The sequence below is a fragment of the Rhamphochromis longiceps genome, linkage group LG12 (assembly GCF_057381845.1).
Source record: "Rhamphochromis longiceps isolate RC_006_pf linkage group LG12, R_longiceps_female_GT1.1, whole genome shotgun sequence".
Taxonomy (NCBI): domain Eukaryota; kingdom Metazoa; phylum Chordata; class Actinopteri; order Cichliformes; family Cichlidae; genus Rhamphochromis; species Rhamphochromis longiceps.
This window is the reverse complement of record NC_140568.1, coordinates 27597341-27623109: the sequence shown is the minus strand read 5'-3', so window position 1 is coordinate 27623109 and position 25769 is coordinate 27597341. Positions and strand designations below refer to the sequence as shown.

Sequence of the window (25769 nt, the reverse complement as noted above, 5' to 3'; positions counted from 1 at the left end):
AATTTGAGTCAAGTGAATTCTGACATCATCATCTTTGAACATGCCCATGCAATCAGGGAACAAAACGTGATCATTCTGATTAGTCAGGTAGTCAGGTGACCCCATTTTTTGGCACATAACGTTGCTGTACCTTTGACTAGCTGAAGCAACCTCAGATCATAAACCTGCCGTGATTGGTTGATTATCTTATAACCATAAGTACCTATATTACTTTCTAAAGCAGGCCGTGTGTATTTAGATTGATCTGTTTGCTGTCGGTTTCTACTGATTTAAGCATAAAGCAGTTACATGTGTCCTGTGAAACTGCACTCTGTCAGAACCTTTTGTCTAATATGAAACACTGTTTGTTAATCAGGAAGATTTTCCATATTTCATGGGTATGGGATGCCCTCTTGTACACAGGTTTTGACTAGGCACTGCATTGAATGGTAATACAACTATAACTGGTCACAGTAGGTGTGTTGAAGTCCAATGTAAAACTGCCCATCCATTCACTCGACAAGTGGTTAACAATACCAGTCTGGCTGCCCAAGCAAAAAAAAAACCCCTCCTTATTATCAGGGCAGTCAGTCCTGCTGGTGACTCATTCAGACACATTCCCCAGGGGTTCAGTATTGTGATGGATCTCTTGTCACAAAGCTGTCAGCCTGTCTGTGTTTGTGTTTGTTTCATAGCTAGGGCACACGAGCAAGTGATTTGTTTAGTAGCATTGCAGACAGAGGAGAATATCACCACTCCTATTCATTAGCATGCTGCAGTGTGGAGAGAGAGCAAGCTGCTATCAGATCAGGGAAAGCCATGGCTGGAGAGCAGAGAAAAACATAGTTATGGATAAATCTTAGCAAGTGCAGAGATGTGGACTGGGGGCAGCCAAAATGCCTCACAAATTGGTGTTATTTTCAAAGATAATCAGTGTATACAAGTCACTCCTTAAATAAGAAGCTGATAAGAAATGTAAAAATAGGAAATATGATTAAAGAAGTGTGCAATGATATCTTGGCTGTTTTATGTGTTTTGTAATGACTTGTTTTGAAATAACTAATGACGGATAATAAAATAAGCCAAAAATTAAGAGCTGGCTGCAAAAAAACAAAAAAAACACCATTCACCAGCTGTCCCTCTCCTGTGTGTGTGTGTGTGTGTGTGGGGGGGGGGGCACTGAAGCACATGTGGTGGCATGTGTGTGCTGTGTTTGTGTGTCTACAATATCAGTGTGAACTGTATGTGTGATGTATAGCAAGCTGGGCAAAGAGAGATGTTAAATGATCGTTTCTGCCTGCGTCAGCAGTTTTGTGGGGTGGAGGAAAGATGAGGGGGAGAGAGAGAGAGAGGGAGAGGAGAAACCAAGAGAGGAAGAGGGAGAGAGCAATATCAGTAAACAGGTGCCAGCTCCATGCTCGCTCTCACAGTGTACATGAGAAGCTGTTTTTACTACAGTAAATATAGTGCCCTTTGTCTTTTATTGTATGCAAAACTGTGAGAGGAGATTCAAGGAGAGGGAATCAGGAACTCACAATAGCCAGTCAAGCAATAATGGGGAATTTAGACATTTAATGCTCCCAGCATCATTCTTATATACAAAAGCATACTGCACCAACATCCTTGCTTGGGTACCAATTCTGTCTGCTGCAGCGCCTGAACAGTGGAGAGGGAGGAGGGAGCAGAGAGAGAGAGAGAGAGAGAGAGAGAGAGAGGGAGAGAGAGAAAGGGAGAGAGAGGTAAACAAGTAAGAGGCAGCTTTTCCCTCATGCATGTTTTAGTTTTTTTGTTTTTTCTTTTCTCTGGTTTCGTGGACTGTGTGTATGTTTATGAGTGATGGTGTGATTGGCTGTGGGGACGACGGGTTCGCTGTGCAACCTGGTGATCCTACACAGATGGATACGCAGCAGGACCAGGAGATACTGAGAAATTAAATGCTGGAAAAGGAAACGAAATCAATGCAATGTGAGGAGGAAGAGCTGACTTTGATTTAAAGCAGCTCAAGCTATTTCTTAACTGACTGTCAGTTCATCCCTTTTTAATCTTTGTTGACGCGCACATGTTAGTGTGTGTGTGTGTGTCAGGGTGGGTGGGTCGAAGCAGTTTCACAATGCATTAAAGCAGTGAACAGAAGAGAGATGTAGGGAAGGAAAACAACTGAAAAAGAAGGAAAAGCTGTTTGTTTGCTGTTATCCTTTTCTTCTCCACAGAAACGAATGGAGACCAGAAAGGAGGAGAGCAGAGGAATTGAACGGAAGAAGTGAGAGAGCAGGAGAGTGCAAGCATCAAAGCAGGAGGGAGAGAGAGAGAGGGAGGGAGAGCGAAAGAGAGCTGCGCTGCAGTAGCATCCCACAGCAGACGGATGAGGACTGCCGGTGTGTTTGTGTGTGTGTGACTGCACTGCTGAAGAGGAGGAGGAGGCAGAGGGTGAGCACGCTCGCACACTTTGCAGGGCCATAGAGGAGCACACAGCGGCAGTGCTAGTGTTGGCCCACGCCAGGTAAAGTGCCAGTGCCGTCGACCCGCAAACCACTGCTGTAAGATCTGGACACGCCAACGCCACCGAGACCCCGACTACCAACGCCATGGCACAAGCGGCCAAACATCTTCGTAAGAACAAGGATTTAGAAGCTCTAGCAGAGCAGGAGCGCAAAGAGAAGGAGGAGGAGAGGGCCAAAAAGAGGAGTCGGTCACGGGATAAAAAGCGCAAGGTACTGGGATATTCACAGGTGGGGTAGTCAGGGGTGGGGTGGGGCGATGGGGTTGGCGTGAGGAGGGGAGGTGTAGCCTGGAGAAGGGGGCAGGAAGGTTGAGACGCCCCCCTCACTTCTTCTTGTTCTTCTGTCATGCTATGGTCAGGGGTGCTGGGGCACACATGGAAACCTGGTGATGAGCGTGTTTCTACTGTGTGTACACAGTCTCCCTGCACACATGTATGTCCTGTGCATACAGACACGGGGAAACGTTATAACACACTGCATGCTTTCCTACTCCTCTGGACTGCTTTATACCTGCTTTATTGACTGTCCTGTCTGAGCCGTCTGATAAGGCAGAGTAGTACTCTATCTCTCACTGTGTGACAGTCCCTCTTCACATTTCTGTCTTGTGCTCCGTCTCTTCTTTTTTCTTTCGTTTTTTTTACACTGCAGTAAGGTATTAGTGAGCAAAAATCTGACTAAAGTGCTGATCTTCCATGAGGACCATAACCTGCCTGTTTTTCCAAAAGCATGTTCTTGTTTTCTGTCCATTATTTTCTCTGTGTGGCACTGTAATTACTGCAGAGCAGTACCTGCAGGCTTCTGACTGAGAAGTACCAGGCAGAGCTGGCAAGGTTCGTTGTAAACAATAAATCTTTGCTCCGCCAGTCACCGACTGCAGAGAAATATCATCCAGTCTACTTTATGCCTCTGGTTGCTTGTCGCCTTTTGCTCAAACTCATTAATGCAAATGAGTCATCCGCAGATTGTGTATTGATGGCAAATTGGTCCTCGGTAACCGAGTCCAGCCGCCCTGTGAGCCAGCTCTGTGCCAGGCTGGCTGTAAACCAATCTGATGCTGATGCAGTAGAGACAGGAACACAGTACAGCTTCCACTCTCCCACAGAAGGAAGACAGGACTGTAAGGCTGATATACGGATCCGATTTTTCTTTCTTTTTTTTGTGTGTTCTATACAGGTAGGGTGACAAGGTTATTAGGTGTATTTGAGAAAAAGACACAGAGGAAAACAGAGAGAGCTTTAGGTGAATGGAAGGTGGTATGACTCAGATACACCTGGGTGGTTTTCTGTCAGCAGGGGCTCGCTATTTAACTGTTTTTGTTGGAGAGTCAGACTCGTTGCACAGACACACACGGCACCGCGTAGCCTGCAGTGACTGATGCAAAGGAATGACTCTGGAGTTAAAGTTTCATCACATTCTTCACCTGTTTAACTCATCAAGACCCGATACAGCACAGGGCTACATGTGTATATTTACACAGCCTTTGTACTTAATAGCTACACACGGACATTACAACCAGAGGGTGAATGCCAGTGCACAGATGCCTTTGTGCATGTTTAGTATGTGTATGTGTGTGAGTGAGTGCAGCGTATGCATGTCTGGAAGGATGAGGTTTAAGAAGAGAGAGCCTGCAGCTCTAACCGTTGGACGAAACATGGACGAGATGTCTGACGGTGCTAATGCAGAATAACTTTGACTGAAAGAGTGTAGTTTCAGAGGATCCCATATCACTTACGTAACCATGCAGCTTAAGTCTTTCAAATAAGCTTCCTCACTCCTTTCCACCTCCCCTCTCAATCTCTCTTCCTTTTTTAAACACCGGCTTATAGCATTCCTGGTTTCTGGAACAGATGTTAACACTGGGGAAATTCTCTTCTCCCTTCATCTTCCTTTGTTTCCTTTCTGATGCGTGTAGCTACCTCTTCAGTTTCTGCACTCTGTAATACAGTGAGTGTTATTCCTTATCCCACTTTGTAGCTAACAAAGAAACCAGCCAACACCTGTTCTTTTTTTTTGGTGGCTCAGGAGTGCTTCTATCCTTGCTTTGTACAGAAGGTCAACTCTTTGTGGCAGGACTGCATTTTTTATTTCTGAACATTTAACACTCATGAATGATCATCATATTTTTCCGGCTGCCTTTAAGCAAGAGTTTGGGGGCAATTTAATCAAACATTTGTTTGTATGAAAACTCACTCTTAGCTTCTTTGATTAAGGAGTGATTCAGTTTATGGTGTAAAGGATCATTTATTGTTCTTTGGGTGTTTTTACTTTAATAGACGGAGTACAAAGCTCTGAAAGGGAGGCAATGTTCACTGCTCTTTGGGTACATTTTGAGTCTACTGAGTATAATTGCATCAGTTTTTAGCAACATTTATTTATTTGTCTTTAAAAACATAACTGTTATATTTATCTTCCGTGTTGGTTCAATTTTTAGATGTTTTGGGTGGTTTGACGTACGTTGACCTTAATGATTGTTCCCACTGTGTCCCAGTGAGGACACAATGATCTGTCCTCGTCATTAAAGGGTGAAAGTGCATTTTTAACTGGCTTCTCAGTGTAGTGGCATTATGCAGAACTGGTCAGTTGCTGAGCAGTTTATAATGTTGTCCTCAAATTACTTTTATTGATGAGTTTGCTCCTCTTGAAAAATGAGCATTGTCAGGATGTGAACAAAGCCCCATTGTCCCAGTCAGCACCTCTTTTCACCTCATTCAATGTGTGCGTTTGTATCTACATTTATACCTGCTTTAATGTGAAGTGGCTGAACTGGTGACAGTGGCCCTGAAGTATGAAATAGTGGTTTGTTGCATTGCTTGGACACCAGACAGTGCATTTAGTGTGGGCTGTTTACATTTCTAGAGTTTAAGGACTGCTCCAAGTTCACTGAAAAAAAAACATTGGAAATTTAGTGTATATCTAAATGGGTATTAAAGATAAAACGTCCTTTTATTTATTCATTTATAGTTATTAGCCTTATTTTCCCTTGCATGGAAAATATATTTTCAGCTTAATTGTAGTAGCAGATGAGTAAAAGCTTTTTCCTGTAAATGCAATTTTTGTTTTTATCTTTTCATTTTAGTATCTCTGCTTTAACAGCATCCTGATCAAAAACAGTCTTAAGTGCTCAAAGATTGAATCAGTTTTGATATTGCACTTTTGATATTAATTATCATAAAGTATTCTTGCATTTATGAGAAGATTAAAAATGTAACATCTACTGTAATTGTAGTTTCCTAACAAAAAGATCAACTAAGCGAATTGAAGTTGGACTTTTTCTGATAATTTGTTGATTTACTTAGTAATTTTCGACGTTATGGGATCACTTATTAATTCTCAAATGGTTAATGTACCCACTGGATCCATTCAGGATGATTTTTAGAGCTGTAACCCTGTGCATTGAAATCCATTTTCCTTGTTCCTCGTTGCCTTTAAGCACTGTTAGTTATTATGAGTCACTTCACTTATTTAGTTTATTACATAGAAGTCAAATCAAAACTTCAAAATTTACCTTTGCATACCAGGAACGGAAAGAAAAATTACAACAGAAGTCAGCTTCTTAATGTCTGAATCAACATTTACTGGGAGTAACTGTTTATCACATCACTGATTGTAAATCTCTATAAATTAGAGAAATATCTAAGCTATCATTGCTTAACTGGACATTTATAGATCAAGTAAGGTGCCAAGCGTATGCGCTGGCTATCAGATGTCTTTGTTTAAACCAACAGTTCAAAACCCCAAGTTGTATTTATTTCTGACATAAAACAAGAAAAAACACTCGCCCCACCAACAACATCACCGGTGTTCACATATGGCTTTTATAGCTCTCATAGTCCAGAGGAGCTGAGGATTTACCCATCATCCGTTTACCTTGTAGTGCTGCTGCTCAGACATGGGTAAAAAGGTGTGGTCAAAATGTATGGCTTTTTTGTCATGTATATAGTCTAACACTGTCTTGGTTGCAGATTTCTATTGTAGCAGCTCATCAGCCGTCCTAGGACTAAAATTCTGCAGCGTAGAGTTCTTCAAAATGCAGCACTTGTGCAGCTGATATGGCTGCCTGGGAGTATTGCAGTGTTGAAAGTGCTACCTCGGTGCCCCATGTTCATGCTACAATTTTTGTGTAAAACAGAAAAGGCAGCAGTAGATCAGCATTCCAGCCCTGTCTCTGTCTGCCCTCCAAAATCCCTTACCCTCCCCACCTGAAGAGAAAGCAGAGCCCTTGATGGGGTTTATGTGTGGCAGACGTGCAGAGGCAGAGGTGCTGCAGAAGCAACTAAGCCCATCAGTACCAGGTCTAGCACCTGTTTGCTGATCATCCCTGTGTGCCTTTACCACAGCTGCTGTGATCAAAGTGAAGTTATTGTGATAAACCGAAATGTACTTATTCTGAAGCAGACAACTTATTGCTTTCATGTCAGATGTTTGAAGCTAGAAAATCAAAGTCAGAGTAAAAGAACCTGATTGTGTGACTGTCATAGCCTGGTACACCTATTGGTGAACGTATCCCAAATGGTCCACTTTAAAATCTTAAACTTTGTGTATCTTTTTTCCTACCTGACAGTCAAAGTGTTGGACAACCAGAGTTGGTGTTTAATAACCACCTGAAGTCTCTGGTTACCACCTCAAGGCAAAGACAAGAGTTAAACACTAAGGATAGCACAAAAACTGTTATTTATTGACTAATTTCTGCAAGGCACTTTGTAAACTTTTGTTGTGTTTTCCTGTAGATGTAATTCTGTCACTTTTCTTCCACCTGCAATTAGTATGGCCATCCTCCTCTGACCTCTCTAATCAACAAGCCATTTTAGCCCAGTGTTTGAGAAGGCTAAGGAGATGAGCAGTTTAAAAAATACTCCAATATTTTAAATCCAGAAACTAATTTAAAATCCTACTCCTCAGATATAAGATCTTGAATAATCAGGCCCATTCTTACCTTAAAGACCTCCTAGTACTACCCCAATAGAGCTCTTCTCTGCTGGTTTTATTCCAAAACAGAATGGGAGGGAGAGCCTTCAGCCTTAAAGCCCCTCTTCTGTGGAACCAGCTCCCAGTTTGGAGTCTAAATACTTCAAGATTAGGTTTAAAACCTTCCTTTTTGGCAAAGCTGAAAGTTACGGCTGGATCAGGTGACCCTTAATCCTTCCTTAGTTGCAATAATAACACTGCAATAAGTGTAAAAGGCTGGAGGATTCCCATAATGCACTGAGTGTGTCTTCTTCACTCACCTTTTTCACTCACCATGTGTTTACATACCTATAATCTGCATTTAATCATTAGTTTTTATTAATCTCTGGCTCTCTTCAATAGCGAGTCTTATGTCCTTTCTTCCTCCTGTCATACCCAACCGGTCGCGACAGGGAACTGCTTTATGGTATCATTGTATTAGACCATGAAACTCAAATTTCAGGCATGTCGGTATGTGTGTTAATCCAGTATAATACGTGTGTGTGTGTGTGTGTGTGTGTGTGTGTGTGTGTGTGTGTGCGGGTCTGCGGCCCGGGTGGCCCTGTGGAACCCCTCAGACAGATGACTCAGCAGGCCGAGTCTGAGGCACTCAGTCATGTTGATGGAGCCTTGGAATGAGCCTGACTGAGTCCAGCTCTCAGCTATACAGCAAGTACTGCTGGGGCAGCGTGGCCAGGAGCCGCAACCTACTTTCCTTTAATTAAAGCAGGAATGGGGCACGTGATGCCAATTCACCAAGTAATGCCTTCTGCTTCCCCCTTTCTCCCCCTTTAACATGATGAAATTTATTTATGACCTAGCAGAGACTAAGTGACTCTTAAAGCAAATACCCAAGCACACTCTTTCAGGTTCATTAGAGAGGAAAGCTCCCCTACACAAAAAAGATGGCATCCATTCTTTGTTAAAATAGAAAAAAATAATTGAGTGAACACGAGTAAAATAGCATCAAGCATCCAGCAGGCACTCATCCCTGCAGGAGTTCGGCTTCCCTCAAACTCCAAAGCCCGTGGATATTTTTAAATTGTTGATGAGGGATCAAGATTTCTCACCGTGTTGCCAGCTTCAACCTCACTGCCGTGATTCATTCTTTCATTTGGGTAAAAAAAAAAAGGATGACACAATCATCTGCACCTGCTGTAAGAAACAAAAGCTTGATGCATGTTTTTGATAATCACCATAAGCCTGGGAGGCAGAGACCATTTATTGGTGTGTTGCCTGGCTGATGATTGTAAATGAAGCTGAGCTGACACGTAGGACTGCAGTGCGAGCAGCAGCATCTCTGTGTGCTTATGCTCCCTCTGCACATGAAGTGATGTGTCATATTGAGAGGGGCTTCCTTAGATTTTCCTCTCAGCCCCCCCATCTTCTCTCTATCACCCTCCTTGGCCGATTGCGCTAATCTCTTCTCTCAATTGTTATTCTGATAGTGCAGCCGTTACGTAACTGCCTGAAACAGGAATTGAGAGATCGGGGTTATTGAAATGGATCCTCATCATTCCCAAATAAGAGCGAGAGAGAGAAAGAATGAGGTGATACCCTCGGAGAGGAATGTGATAGTCATTGCTGGACAGCTTGTTGTGGAAAAGGGAAAGCTTTCAGTGCCCGCTACCCAACCCAGGCTCTTTCCCTTTAAGCTCCTTCTTGCTGATGAGGGAGAGGAGAGAGGAGAGGAAAGGACAGGGGGTGGGATAGGGAGCTTAGTGCGGTTTCATGTCCAGGTACTCGGATTCCTGCCTTTATATCCTCAGACTCTGCAGCATCTCATACAGTGAGATGTATGAGAGCCTCTGCAATGTGCAGCCTATCATTTACAATATTGATTTGTTTTACTTTGTCGAGTAGAAAAAGATTTTATTCGTCCTGCATGTTTGAGTTTTACAAAACTAGCCATGTGTAATTTAATTTAATGCAGTTTAATGCATCTTCATCTGTTTTGTAAATGAAGTTTGCAGTTCATGTTCACATGAGGACAGTAATTACTGACTTTTTCTCTAGTGGCAATCTGATGTTTATAGTTTTTATTTAAGAGTAGGCCTATATATACTGATGGAATTTATTTTGGTGTAAACTTCAGTTAAGTATGCAACTTACTCTTGTTAGCAGTGCTAGCATGCTTTAATACCAAACTAACATGGCCAATGTTGTAAACATCATACAGCGTTAGCATCAGCATCTTAGATTGTCATTGTAAGCATGCAGTTTTTAGACTTTAGCTAAAAGATGTGTGTTTGTCTGTTTATGGTAAACATGTCAAATTGCTTTGTGTGTGTGGGAAGCACCATATGTGTCTGTGACTGTTTGTGAATGTTTGGTGTGAAGATGAGTGATAAAACTGAAGGAATATAGCCAAGGGTTAGAGCCGGAGAAAAGGATAGTGAAAGCAAAAAAGGAGTGAAATATCAGAGGACTGTGGGTGACCCCAGGGTGACTCTGCACCTTTTTCCTCTGGATTGGATGGCTGGTGTCTTATTTACCCAATTGATATGATGATTCTTGTTTTTTTTTCTGTCGACCGGAGGGAAGAGAAATAATTCAATTCAAAACACAGAGGTACACTAGGTCATTACAGCGGCATAGCTTCCCAGCTATAATTCTCTGTTCCCGTTCTCTGAGTGCGGACAATAGAGAATGTCTGGTTCATTTAATAAGATGAGCAGGAGAAGATTGAGTTCTGAACTTTGGGTTCTGAATTTTCTGACTGGATTAAACCTGCAGGTGGTATAAAATGTAGTATGGTAAAAAAAGCCCAACAAGGGCTCAAGGTTTTCTTTTAGTAAGTGTTCTTTTGGAGTTAGATATGAAGATGGTACAAGACCAGGCCTTGGCTGGTGTCTCAGAGTATCGCCATATGCTCCCTTATGACAAATCTTACTGAGTGGAGTGCAGATTTCTTGAGTCATCTGATCCTCGTGTGTCATTGCGGCGTTGTAGCATCATGGACCTGTTATTAAAAGCTTAGCCATTCGTAACCCTCTTCATCTGAATCCCCTGGAGGGAAAGTGGTGTCACTTTGATTTGTTGCTCTTTAATTCTCACCCCACCCAGCATGCACAGTTTTGCTCTCCTCTCCAGGAGAATGGACACTGATCAATCTGAGAGCAAAACGTGACACACGGCACAGCCATAATAACCTTCATTCAGACTTACTTAGGTACTGTACTTTTTTTCTTTGCTGAGTCTGTAACAGTTCTTTTATAATTCTTATGTTTATATGGATGATCTCATATGTAGAGTGAGAGACAAATGCAGACACTCAGGAGGGATGACGGGATGAACAGAAAGCAAGTTGTTTGTTTGGCTGATGTAATAGTCAAACAAACAAAGGTAAATTCTCAGAAATGCTGGAGTAATGCAGGAAAACACAGAGGAGGGGGAAACAGACTCTGTGACGAGACTGAGAGGAAAGACGGGACGATTTATACACAAGGGTAATCAGGGAAGTGGAACTATCCAGGGGAATGAGACACAGATGAGGGTAATCACACAGGTGACTGCAATCCATTACAAGGAGACAAGATGGGAAATAAAGGGGAATGCAAGAAACAAATAACTTCAAACTAAAAGAGGAAGTAAATAAGGAAACACAGACTCGTAAGTAACGTAAATTAAGCAGAAAGACACAGGAGGAAGACACAGAGGGAAACACACAAAGCACTAAAAATCTCCACACATGGAAACAGTAACTAGGACTCAAGTATAACCTATCAGTAAATAAAACTACAGACAAACAAAACCTAAAGAAACCAGAGAGTACCGAAAAGAAAAGAAACTTCTTCAAATACTCAAAAACTCAGTGTTAAAGCACAGACAATCCATTTGGCCATGGTGTTATTTCTTTTCACTAATCAGTCTCACACTTGTGTACAAGGTACAAATGTGTTGATGCTAAAATGCTAGCGCCACAGTTTTACACTGAAAGGGAAGTGTTTTTGTTTGATCAGACACGAGCATTTGGATCGCAAAGCAAACTCCGTTTTGGATTTAGCTCCACGTTTCTTGTATCCAAAACTGGTATTAAAAGCTCTTATTATTATAGCCCACATTTTCCTGATATTCATAAACTGACTGGTAAAAGTTTGAGAATAAGAATATTTTTGACCTTTGAAACAGCAAATATTTTTACTTCCATTCGAGTACAGTGATTACTCTGGGTAATTTACAAGCCTGTAAAATATTGATCGGAGCTACCAAAGAAACAAATTTTTAAAAAATTCTAACATAAGGTCAATTTAACACCCTGGAGTTTTTTTGGTTTATAACACAATCATCCTTGGATGATAAAAAATTGAAAACATCTGTTTACATTTAAGCATTGTAAACAGATGTTTACACTTCCACTTAAGCATCTCAATCTACTAGGGAAGATTATTTCATGTGATTAAAAGCTCTAAAAGAACTAAGTTAACGTTTGTGATGAAATATTTATGCATTTTTCTCCAAGGGAATATTTCTTTGGTAAGCACTAGCTCTAATCATCGCCACTCACAGTAGAGTTACGGTGTCAGTACAACACATGTTAATGGTGTGAAATGGTGCAGAAACCGCCGACGTTTACATACCTAAATGCTGGCAAACACAAACAAATGTATCCAATTAGATATCCACACTGCATTCAGTCATTTTAACATCCCCCCCTTTTTTTAAACTTATTTTAAAACAGACAAAGCTAAAATACCTTCTTGATGTGTTTAGATATATTCATTGAAAATAATCCTCATATAATCATAATCCTATTTTTATTAATGGTCTTTATGATACTTCTGTAACTTACAGACACCTGTAACTAAATGATTTTAATGCACATAGTTAAGAAAGAAAGAAATCTCTCACAATCACACTTGATTGTCTGTGACAGATTGAAGACAGGATTGTATTGAAAGGTAGTCCTCTGTTATTTGCAAATAAGAGATAAATAGGAATCATCGGTCTTTCTATTGCTGCCCAGCCAAACTGATTAATCAGGCAAGACAGGAAACCAAAACCAAGGGTCATGATCTGCGCATACCCTTTGTGGAGATGGGAGACCCTTATAGAATCATCAGGGCACGTAGAGTGGACAAAAGGACGCTATTGCTAACAAAATGGCACATGACACGCTGGTGGGAGCCTGCAGACATCTGTGTGTTGAGGAAACCTGGCACCAAACATCACTTCATCAATACGATCCCTGCTTCCAAGCACAGCAGTGGCAGCATCGCGTTGTGGGGATGCTTTTCTGCGACAGGGGTCAGGAGACTAGTGAGGACAGAAGGAAAAATATACATAAATCCTTATTGGCGATCTTTTTGTGAAGAGGTAGGTATGTCAGACAGCTGTGAAGGTTTATATTCAACAAGACAATGACCACAAGTAAAACACATATGGAGTGGTTTACGCCCGGCATCACTTCCTGAGAGACTGAAAAATGTCTGTACACCGACACCAGTACTCAACCCCTACAAGCATGAGCAGTTCAAGGTGAATGACGCAAACTTGAAACAGAAGAGTGCAAGCTTGTATGATCATTCCCAAGAAAAACAGTCATAGCTGCCAAGGCTACTTTAGCAATGACTTTAGTGAAGAGTCTGATTAGTAGAAAAAATGTGATATTATTTTATTATTTTCCTATAAATGTGCAAAATATTCTTAAAATAACTTTTGCTTGTCATTGTCTAGTTTTCAAATGCACTATTTTCATGTAAACACACGTCACAGTCATATTACAGTCACCCATAGTACCGTGGCAGGTTTGGGCAGCTATGGTAGTGATCCTATTAAATGTTGACTTGAATTCATATTTGGCCATATTTGTGTGATTTCATTATTTACTTAGAACTGATTTTTTATTTTTTATTTTTTAATGTCTATGTGTTTAATTGTTTTCTTGCTCGTGTGTCTCTTTACGAGGCCATGTGTTCATTGAACAGAGGCACGTGGGTTGTCTTGTGGAGCAGGATTTACAGGCTAGCTGGGAGGATAGCGGTGTCACCCGGCCTCTAATTGGCTGACCCCAGAGATTTTTCTTGAGTAAATGCAGAGCAAGGTGTCCACCCCCTTTCTCTTCTTCGTCCCTGCTAGAGTAAATTCCTCCATCCATCCCATTACCATTTCCCCCCTTTTAGTGCAGACCACTACCCCTACCCTCTTCCCCGCTCTCTGCCACAGTTGCTTGCAGCATTTTGCAACACTGCAAGATCATGGATTCGATTCCTAACAGCTCCCTCTCTTCTCTCTCAGTTTCTGAGATTGCGCTAAACTCTATAGATCCACATTAAGAGAAAGAGAGAGAGAGTGAAGCGAGGGAGATTAAGTGAGCAACAGTGAGAGGAAGGAGGGAGGGATGGAGTCACTTTTACTGTAACGACAGCCTGGTGTTTTCTGTCAGCAGGAAAACGGAAGTGTGGTGTGTGTAGACGGGGAATAATCGACTCCCACAACACACATTTGTAAAACTTTAGATCTTATATGTTATATTGTTTAAGCTGCCTTTAACCCATCCTCAAAAGTACACTGTTAATTACGGCTTGGGCTGAGGAGGAGGGCGGTGAGTCCTTGGACACTTTACTGGTATCAGCTCAGGGTGAAGGAGAATCTGCATGTGTGCAGCATCCTTACAAGGTCAGCAGCACCTCGTACTTGATCACATGTAAGCACACATGTTTGTAGACTCGAGACACACACACACACACACACACACACACACACACACACACACACACACACACACACACACACACACACACACACACACGTCTACTGTCAGCCAGCCCTTAGTCAGCACAGTGCTCTGTAATGGAGTTGGACGTCGCCACCTAGTGTTAATGTAGAGACTTTCTAATCATGATAGAAAAGATGATATCTCATTCACTTTGTGTTCCTCAGATAATTTCTGGATTCCCACTTCTACAGCTCACTTCTTCTTAATAAATCATGATTTTAAAAATGCCCGTATCCATAAGAGTCTTTTTCAAGAATCCTTTTCAAGCTATTTGTGAATAAAGTCCTTAAAATGAAAGTAAAGCTAAACTTCTGCTCTCAGTGATAGTTTGATCTGCCTTCTCTTGATCGCTCTGCTACTCTGGGTGTGTGTGTGTGTGTGTGTGTGTGTGTGGGGGGGGGGGGGGGGGCATGATCCTGACCCTGCTGAACGGCAACAGCTGGCCCAGTGACAGATCTAATTATGTCTGTCAGAAACACAGAAACGCAGTCCTCTAAATGTTGCCTGCACAGTAACATTACATGCTCTTAGCCACACATCCATAGCAGAGTGCCATTACAACTACATGCAGCACTGAAAATCTGGTTTGTTCACCGGCATGCAAAGAGCCTGACAGATCCATAAAGAACTCTTGCTCATTTTTATTGATGGCTGGAGTTAGATACAGACGACGCTACATTCATCGTGTCCCCATCTCCTTTTCCGCTCTTTTTTTAGTCTACTCATAGACTGCCTCACTTCTGCAGCCACTATTCTTTTCATCCTTTCCTCCCTTACAGAGTCTTAACCAATATAGTGTAGCCTTAAGCAGTGCAGGACAGTTAGTGTGGTGGTAATGGAGAAAATGTTTGTCAGAGCATAGAGCACTTTGAATTTGGCCTCAGCACTTCCTTAGGCACAGACCTTTAATTGCTACATATTGGTGAAAGGCTTGAGAAAGTATGAGAGTGAGCATGTTGTATATTCTTTCCAATTGTAGAGCGTGTGGCAGATAGTCATGGAATAAAAAGCTCACGGAGCTCATGTCTGTATCTACTGAACACATATGACTGACATCTTTGGTAAATGTTTGTAATGGTTAAGATGGGTATACAAAGTCTGGTGTTACTGCTGTAAGCGCTTTAACTCGTGAGCTTTAGATAAACAATATAAAAACTTTGTATAGAGCTGCCTTTCCATGGGAGCAGTTCTCCTCAGAGATCAAATGATTCACTCATAAGCTGATGGACAAAATGAATCTAAGACAATTTCATGACTTAATCGAATGAGCCAGCTGTACAGTTCAGTCTTCTACTATAAACCTAATATATAAAGTTTATTCAGAATATTTAAAAGAACAAAATGTAATTCATATTTGTTAGGGAAAAGGGTGATATTGTATATGTAATCAAATTTTATACTTGAAAGGGAAGAGCTATAAACTTGTATAGGTCTACGTCTTCCTCTCTATTAGTAAATGACAACAGTCATTTACTGAGTCGTTCCTTTCAAACAACCTGTCCCACATGTGCATTCATACCTGTGTACATGCTTAGAATTTATATATGCAAACATGCATTCACTTACACAGATACATATTTACCTAGAGTTGCTCAAACATGCACTCACTTACATAGTGCAAAACCCCATGTTCAACAGACAGATACATACAGAGACAGTACTGTGCAAAAGTCTTGAGCCACTACAGTTCCAAGAAGCCAGACTTTCTTGTGATCTGTCGAAGCCGTACTGAACAATAATTCTCCAGGCTTTCCGAATGTCCCTCAAAGGGCATTCAGGGGAATGTTTTTTTTGTTCATTTGTTAAACCAATTAAGACTCTCCTATGAATCATTCAAGCATTAAAAAACCCCCACCTAACTCAAGGGGATAAACTGGTGTTGTGTCTGCACATAGCAGACAGCTTGGCAAAGAACCAAAGGTTACTTAGTGCCAGTGTTACTACCAGCTTGTCACAAAACACATCAATTGTTCTCTTTAATCAAATGTTTGAATCTACAATAAATGCCAAAATAAGTTCTACATTAGAGTATTCGTGATTCCCAAATAGAGTTATTAGTGGTAAATTTGGCATGGTGTAAAAAAAACTGATATTACTGAGGCTAAGCCAGCTGGTTGAATAAACCAGATATCTGACTTCACTTTAGTGTCTGAGATTGTGTAGGTAGTGTTTAGTACTTTAAACGAGACTCAGCATTTATTATTTTTATTTATTGACTGTGAAATTTTTTAAACTGTCAGTTTAAAATGCAAAATGCATCCATGTCCCTCTCATGTTATCCTTCATCTCTCGTGTTTGTCCTTGCTCAGGAAGCTGAAGGTTATCATAAAAAAACTTCCCTCACAGACTTGCTGTTCTCCCATCATTCACCAGTTTTCCTGCCCCACATCCCGCACCGTCACTTCATCCCAGTCAGTTCTGCATTTTGCTGAGTCGATGAAACTGAATCTATCGCAACACTTACTCCCTTGTTTTCACTGCTCCATTTCCCCCATCACCCTTTTCTCCGATCTTTCATTTTTCTCAGTATTCTTCAAACCTTTTCTATCTCGATAACTTATTTATATTTAACAGGATTCCTGTTTTCTCTCATGCGTCACATCGAGCTGAATATTAATGTGCCAGACTGCACGATATAGTAAACCTGACAGCATGCAGCTGGGCTAAACCAGTTAAATTCTCAACTTGAGCTTTAAGTGTGTACTTTCACTTATTTGAACCAAATGTCCAAATATGAACTAGATTCAGTATTTCCTCTGTGTGCTTATTTTCGGGATTCGCATGCTAGTTTTTTTTACACGCTTGTAACATCCTTGAACTTCAGCCCTGCTGTTGTGTAATGTGCTCAGAATACCTCACTACTTAGCAGAGGTGTATGCGTGAGTGTGAAAATCTCCTCGGTGTGCAGCAAGCAGTTCTGCTGAGTGAAAATCCTTTCTGTGTGGCTTAAACTGTTTTAATCCCAAATAACTCTGTAATGTTAGGCACAGTTTGGGATTTTTTGTTTGTTTGTTTGTTGTGAGCTGACAGCACTGGTGTCATATTTATCTGTTTTAAGTTTTGTCTTTCTAAACTTTAGTAAACCTGATGAAAATATATATTGTCCACAGCAAAGTTATTTATTGTAAAACTGAAGCGTATTGAACCACTGGAAGATTAAAACTGTCAACCAAATTCAGCTTCTTTACCTACATACACTAGAACTGATGTGGGTGCAACAATAACCGACTGTATGGCTGCAAGTAAGGATGAATATATGCGCTGCCACCAAAGATGCGGCTCAGCACAGCAATTTAGACATCTGTAGTAAGATTAATGAGAAATATTCTTAGTTGCATTTTCAGATGGTGCTGCATGGATGAGTCTGAGAACAATAGAAGTTGGAGGGAGATGTGTACTGAAATGAATGTGGTGTCACAACTGAGATGCGGCGCTATAAATCTGGCGAGCCATCCAGATGTTTGTCCTTGATTGCCTGAAGAAACTGCATCTAATGCGCGTGTGTGATTTGGATTATCAGGATTGACGTATTTCATTCCTTGAGGATGGATTAATAGCGGGGATGAGCTGGTCTTAGCTCCCTCTGCTGGTCAGAGCGAGGTCAGAGCTCGTTTACATTCAGCTTCACTATGACTTGGTCGGGATCTAAAGCAGTCTGACAGCACAGCGTGATGCAGTCACTCGCTCTCAGCCGGGTCAGAGATCATCTTCGAAATGCGGCGAGAGGACAGGAAGTGTGAAGGACTCGCACTTCCTTCACAAGGAATCGATTGCGTTGTGTTGTGTTGCGTAGGATGCCTGGAGGACTCCATCTTTATCCGACACACACGGTGTCACACATTGCCCCAGATACCAGCAGAGCGTGCAGTACACACACAAGCTGTGTTCACACCCGCCTCTCCCTCTGATCCAGTGCAGCAATTCAACGCTGTTCTGCAATACTGTTACGCAGAGTCATCAATTATTCATTAAAGATTTCTGCACTCGTTCAGTCATGGGCTTGATAGACAGGAAGATGGAAGGGTAAAGAAGTTAAAAATTCATATAATTTCCCCAAAACCTCAGCAAAATGGAATATTTAGTGAGTTGTTCTGTAAAACTTTTTAAATGGAATGATGACTGATTCTAATACGTATAAATGACTTTAAATCAGTGGCTATTTTGACAGTATATGATCTAAATGATGTGACTTATTTGTCATATGGTGCAAAAGTTGCCTCACTGTTAGTAAATCATCGCTATTTCTCTGCAACTCAACCCATGGCTTAATCTTTTCTGCATATACAACTTGGGTGCATCCTATAAATAACCACAGTATATTATTTAGGACAGAGTGGTGATGGCTTTTTGTAAGTAAAGGTTCTCCTCTGGGTTGTTTCTTGTTTTAAATACAGAATTAAAAAATGTCTTTGAGCACATAGTTAAGGACAGCAGGGCTTTGAAGGTTCATTTGCTCTTAGGACAACCTAACAGAAATAGAAGGACGGTATTTAAGGGAACATCCATGGATTGGTACCCAGTGTGCCCTTCTAGATGTTCTGCAGACCTCATGAATATGGACATGTGTGACTGATTGATAGTGAGGGAAGTGCCAGGCAGTGAAAGAGACTATCAGAGCAAGGAGCAGATTTAGACATTTTGTTGAGGGATACTGCCAGGGAGGTGAGCGGAGGATACAGGTGTATGGAGCCGGAGCAGGAAGACACAAATAAGCACTGACGGCCTGAGAGTTTTTTGAATGTCTACCTGCTTGGATGAGCATTTGTAATTGCTGTCCAAGAAGCCGTATTTCACTGCAGAGCTTAAAACAGTGAGTCTAATGGTGTGTGCGCTTACTGTCAAAGTGGAGACAGATTAGTGGAGGCAGGTCTGGCACTGTGTGGTCCACAGCACTGCGGGGTCATGAATGATTTAATGGGAGGAGAGGTAAGTTTCGTCCTTTGCCTCTGCAGATGCATACAGGCATTTATGATCCGGAGAGATGCTGACAGATATATAGACCTCCTTATTTAATCTGTTGATATTGGCATGCGCCTGCTGCGGCATTTAAATGATGTTCAGTTGCTACTAAGAAGCTTTACATCATCACCATCAGTTGTCTGACGCTTGCTGACCCATGCTTTCATGTCGATCACTCCAAATTCTCGTGCTGCCATCTGTAAATCGAAACTGAAATCGTTGACCAATTTTGGTGAGCCTGTGTGAATTTTAGCTTCACTTTCACTTTGTTCTTAATGGACGGAAATTGCACCTGTTAGTTTGGTGCTTGGTTTGAACTTCAGCAGGTGTCGTCGACCACGTATGCATGTAGCTGCCATGTGATTGTCTGATTGTGTATTTGTGCAAACAGCCATTTGAATAAAGTGTCCGCCGAGTGTTTAATATAATTCAGTAAAGGATGCTTGTTTTGATTGCCACAGATTTATCTGCACTGAAGCAAGTAAGAAGGAATAATACCAACTCATCACAGTTGGTATTAGTTTTTGGTGATGAATCAGTTTATTGTTGTTATAACTGGTTTAAGTTTCATAAATTTTTGTTCAATGATAATTTGATAATTCAAAGAAATATCAGTTATCTGAGCAAAAAACAAAAACACAGAGTGAATGTACCCATTTTCTCAAATCGTGCGTTATGAGGCGTCATTACATAGTTTGACCAGCAGAGCGCTGACAGTACGCTACTCCTATTTACACCTTATTCAAATAATCTGTATGTATACAGTATACAGATCAGTGTTATCAAAATCATATTAATTCATGGCCAACACAGAACTCAAAGTGATCTCAAGTCTCTACATTTTTAGCTCATTTGGCTGAAGGAGTGATGAAGACTAAGAATCACCATTTCTTCCAGGGTATTGGTCAGATTTGAGTGAAACTTGCGCACAGGTCGAGGTCAGTGACAGGTCTGTGAAGTCTGATGGATTGTAAACCAGACGAGCTACTACAGAAGTCTAGTTCTGGTTTGATTTCTCTTAGTGTAAAGAAGTCCATCCTGGATATGTTCACAATGACGTTTCAATTTATAAATTGGATCAAGAACACATATTTTTCAATTAGTTAATGTACGAGGGGTTTTTCTTTTCTATGTCTTAGTATTTTAAGTTTTGATTCTATTTAAGGTTGATTTGTTTTTATTTTACTTCACTGATTTGATTATTGTTATTTTTATTACTCTTGTTTTTATGACACTATATTTTGGTTTTTGCCTTCAGGTTATTATCATTATTGCCTCCTCAGTGCTTTTATTTGGGTTCTCTTGTTATTTCCTGTTTTACTTCATAATTAGTGGCTTCGTGTGTCTTACTTTGAGCTTCCCTCCTTGTGATTGTCTTGATTATGTTAACCTGCTGCTTCCAGCATTATCCTCTACTAATTCACACAAACACCAAACTGTGACACTTCAACCTGAACGCTCTATTTATTTACATTTTCATCCTGTCTAAGGTTATCACTATTTAAAGGTATTGTGTTTGAGCCTGCTAAGAAGAGTGCAGTCAAAGTTGTTGCACAGTGTTGGGAGCTTTTGTTATTCTACCCAGTTTAAAAGCTCTGCAATAAAAGAACAGTTTGATATTTTAAATCTCGATATTTCCTGTGAATTTTAATCTGTTAGCACTGCTGTGTGTTATCTTCACTGAGCGGGACACTCCTGTGATGTTGCTCTGTCGTACCATGTCTTAGATATTTCCAACAGAAGCTCGCAGCTTTTTTCAGAGCACGCCGTTTCCTTTCTCATTTTGAATTACAGAACTAATTGCTGATTTGCCAGTTCACTTACTTTGATCCAAAATATTTGTACCTGGTATCCCACCTCTCACTGATGATAATTTTTTTTCAGAGTATTTTCCCACACATTGTGTTTCCCAGTGAAAACACGCCGCCTCTGTAGGGCCAACAGTATATCACCTTTTCGCTTTTCGCTGTTTTTCTCCCTCTTGACCCCTCTTATCGTGTACAGCTTCACTTACAATGTGCACTCTCATCACATCCAAAAACCTACTGCTCTCTCCCCTCTCCTTTGTACTTTTCCCCCTGTTTCTTCGCAGCTCTCCAGTTTCTAAGATGCTCAAATCTTTTTTTACTCTCTGCTGCTTTTCTTTCTCTTTAGCCCTTGAACTGACCCCAGCCTTTCCATGTGCGCCTCTTTATACGTCTTCAGTGTGGACAACCCCCTTAAGCCACACTTACCCAAAAAATCCCAACTCAAGTGCTCTCTTCCTGTTTCAGTGGGTCCTGCTGAGGGTTAGGGACTTCTTTGTGGTCGGTATGTGTCTCCTTTAAAAGGGGAAAACATGTTTTGTGAGAACAGAAATGTATTTTTCTTCTCAGGCCACAGGTGTGCATTAGTGGAGAGAGCTTATTGTATGTGTGTTTTCATCTTCAAATAGTGTGAGGGGGAAGTTAATTTAGATACTGAGTGACAGGGGTTTGTGAGTTCACTGTCGGTGTGACACAAAGGGATCTGTAGAAACGGTGATATTCATTTAGATGAACTATTTGATCCCCCAAAAAGGATCGTCACGGGTTTGTTGAAGTCATTTTTTACTTTGAGGTCCATATTGGCCTGTTTCATTTCTCAAGGCCACCATGTAAAGGATCTGCACGTAGATGATGTCCAAAAACCGAGAAGACGGTACTGCAGAGAAAAAAAAAAGGCTCATAAGATGCAGAGTTTGCTGGAACTTCAGACTCTTCAGACTGCTAATCTGACAGCTTAAAATGGATGCGCCTCATTTTAGTGGAAGTATAAACTTCTTCAAAAGAGCTCTGTCAGCCAATTAGTTTATTGTCACCTCGTTTTTCACCATTAGGTTTATTAACCTACTTTTGGAGCCGATTCACACCTGCAGCCAACATCATGCATCATTTCTGGCTGTTATAAAATGACTCAGACTTGTTTTTTTTCTTTTCTTTTCCTTTTTCCAGTTTCTTTTCTTCCAGGTGCAACTGCGGTATCATCATTGCTCTATTTTATAAGCATCAATCATGTGTAACAAGTAAATTGTATTTTGAAATCATATTTGCATTTTGTAGGCAACCCACCAAATCAAGTGATATATTAGTCTTATAACTATTCGATTCTGCATAACTTTAAAGCAAAGACTATTTTTTTATAACCCGCTGTTACTCCGATGAGGTATTTTTCATTTTCCGGTTATTTCTGTTTTGTTTGCGCTTGTCAGCCAGGAAGAACATTTTTCCCGCCGCATTTTGTGAAACATGTTGTGGAGCTGAACAATGTGCGATGAATAATCTTTGAAGTCTGGGTGTGGAATTGGATTTGTTTTGGATTTTTTTTTTTTAGATAACACTTTTGCAGAGGACTTGTATCTTGTCAGAGTAGTGAACTGACAAAAGAAATCCCAAAATGAAGGTTTTCCCAGACATGCTTGTTAGATGTTCTAGCAAGAAAAAAAAGGGAAAAATTGTCAATCGTCAGTCCAATAACCAACGATAGGCGATACATTCGAGCAGGTGACTTTTGATGGGCGGAGCAATGTAATTGTGCACGGACTGCTTTGCGCATTTAGACTCTATACGTTTTGTTTGGAGGGAATATTTTATCTTCTTTGTTTGTTTCAGGATTAATTACTTTTTGGATTATTCATTTATTCATTTATTTATTTACTTATTTATATACTTATTTGAGATTGCACAAAAGACCTAACTTTACGTCTGAGATTTTTTTATGTTCGCTGGAAGAGACATTTGGATTTTTAACTTGCTTTTTGTTTTATTTTGTATTTGTTGTGTGGTCAAGTGTGTAAGACAGGCAAACACTGGATCGGCCTGTAAGCACAGTTCTCTTTGATTCCCTCCCCACCATTATGTTTGTTTTTTTTTAATTTAAATACATTTTTTTTCTGAACATGGGCGACTACCTTTCTTTCCGTCTGTCATGAGTTTGAGCAAATGAATCGCTACATTTGGGCGCCATCTGGGGAGGGTGCATTTGCTCACAGCTGGAAGAGCGCTATTATTTTTTCCGTTGGCTGCTTCTCTGAGCTTCACCCAACATTTTTAGCAAACGTACTCATGGGCAAATAAATACATCCATACATTCGCTTCCACTTATCCTTTTCAGGTTTGCAGGGGATGCTGGAGCCTATGACAGCTGTCATTGGGCGACAGGCGGGATACACCCTGGGCAGGTTGTCAGTCTGTCGCAGGGCCAACACACAGTGACCGACAACCATTCGTGCTCACATTCACTCCCGCATTCACACCTATACAATTTAGATTGATCAATTAGCCTATCCCCACTAACTGCATGTCTTTGGACATGTAATAGAAATGCATGTATTATAAATACATAATTAAATAAATTGCCCTTGTGAAAATGATCAGTGAAAGCCTATCATCAATAGTCAATATAGTCGTCCAATCGCCCGACCTTAGATAGCATCCCTGAGTTTATGATGCTGATATTACAGCCAGAAAGTGGCAGTGTGTTAACGTCACTGTACAACAAATGAAAAAGAACAAACACAAATGCATATAACCTTTTCTTTGCATTAATCTGAACCATGTTTCTCACTTTGTAAGAGTCATTTTTACTACATGTTTATTCTCAGATGAAACAACATCATCATTCGTCCGTCTATGGTTCAGTTTTGGGAATCATAGCACGACCATTTTGACCAGGAGATGATGTTCTTGGGTATTGAGTATAATAATTTATTAAAGGCACTCTGAAGGTAAATTGTCAGAAGTAACTCAGTGTTACTGCTGACCTTTAGGGGGTGTACCCTGCCTTTCGCCCTGTGACAGATGGGACAGCCTCCAGTCCCCCTGCCCGCAACCTGGAACTGGGAAAGTGGATGAAAAATGCTTCTCAATACTGAGCATTTGATACATGTTGTGTCAGTATACCTAACACTTTTCAGTTGTAGCTGTTCATCAAACAATACCAAAATGTCATCTCAGTCCTTTTTTTTTTTTTTTTTTTTTTTTTTTAGCGTTTCCTGATAATTCAGACTTACTGTAAAGATTAATCACTTGATATAAGCAGATTACTCCATTACAGAAACCAGCTGTTCTTCTCAGGGTTGGTTCTCCAAAAAAAAGGACTCCCTTATTCATCTCTTTGATGCATCTGCTTTTATCTGTTATGTTAGTAGTAGTTATGACATCTTCTGTCTCTATAGGTCTACTCATCCAAGGTAAAAGTTGTCCTCTGGGATGTCACCTCCTGTTCTCCCTCATCTTTCTTTCTGCACTTTAGTGAATGTCATTCCCACTAAGAATCCAGAGAGAGAAAAAGAGAGGATGAGGGGAAAGGGAAGGGGCTTAGGGATACAAGACGGAAATATCAGAGAGAAGAGATGGAGGACAAGAATTGAAAAGAGGGTATGGTGATATCACTGTCTGTGCCAATGGAGAGACTAGGAAAGCTCCATGAAAGCGGTTTGACTGTCCAACAACTGAGCCCCACACTGCTGATAAGGGATGATGAATAGAATAGTGATGATGGTGGGGGTGCCATGGGTTGCTATTTTTAGATGCATTCAGCTTGCTCGCTGTGTGTGACTGCATGTGAGCAATTGGACGTTTCTTTACGAGGACGCTGATTTACACGCAGGTAATCTGTGCAGGCTCGTGCGTGGCTGCAGCACTGTTAAGTTGAATGTGAAGGTATGAGAGTGTGCCTGTGTTTCTCACATGGGTGTGGATTTGAGCCACGTGCCGTTTGTGCTGACTACAGAGTCAGGGAAGAACTGCAGTGAGGAGCTCAACGTGCCCTCTTCATGAACGGCTTTGCAACAGCTCATCGGTGTGTGTGTGTGTGTCAATACTGCAGATAGATATGTGAAAAAAGACTGCAGAAAGAGTGTAAGAGTGATGCACCGTAAAAGGCGAGAAATCAAAGAGAGGTGTACATGCAGTACAATTGTGGTCCTTATACAGTGAGTCAGAGTACATTTTATTTAAAAAAAAAATACAGACTTGCGGTACATGGACTTGTACAACTGCTTAAATTACTTAAATGACAGTTGACTTGATATTTGTGATGCTGAAACTACCACTAAAATGAACCAGTCACTCCCCAAAGTACCGACTGTTTGTTGTGTTACTTGCTATGTTCAGTTTTACATGTTTTGAATGTAAAACTCTTTTTATTCTCTTTGCCACAGAAAACAAACAAAATAGTCATGATTTATTCAAATTAGTTTCAAAAACAGATTGCCACCCTTTGATCTGTTTTTCATCTTCACCAGCTGATCAGTAAAGCAATCCAATGACGTCTTTCAAACACATACCTCCTGCCGATTCAGTTACGAGCTGCTCTTTTGCATACCTTTGTTGTTATCTTCTATTAATCTGTCTCGATTTCCTCTAAAGAATTTGGCTGCATGCGAATCCCCAAAAATCTTTATTGCCCATCATTTCAAACCCATCATATATCGCCTAATATTGTGCACTTAGACTCTTTCACATGGGCAGAGGTCTACTAGAAGTAATAAACGCACTAGCTTTCTGTGGCTGTCACAGCTGTGGCATCGCCCTGAGCTGCAGAAATGTGGGCCATTTTTTGGGTGATTTTGTTGTGTCCTCCTCTCAGACTCTTTTACAGCTTGATGATATTTCTAATGTAACATTGTGCGTTTTCATCATGACTCC

The 25769-nt window shown here is 40.9% G+C and overlaps 1 protein-coding gene across 1 annotated transcript in view; it reads left to right on the top strand.

Moving 5' to 3' along the window:
- The first annotated feature begins 2459 nt into the window (after positions 1-2459).
- The window catches only part of ank1a (ankyrin 1, erythrocytic a), an 85840-nt gene continuing 62530 nt past the window's right edge, over positions 2460-25769 (top strand). The window contains exon 1 of the mRNA XM_085425548.1: positions 2460-2690. Within this exon, the coding sequence (XP_085281674.1) occupies positions 2565-2690 (126 nt within the window). The 5' untranslated portion in view covers positions 2460-2564. The remainder of the gene's footprint in view (positions 2691-25769) is intronic.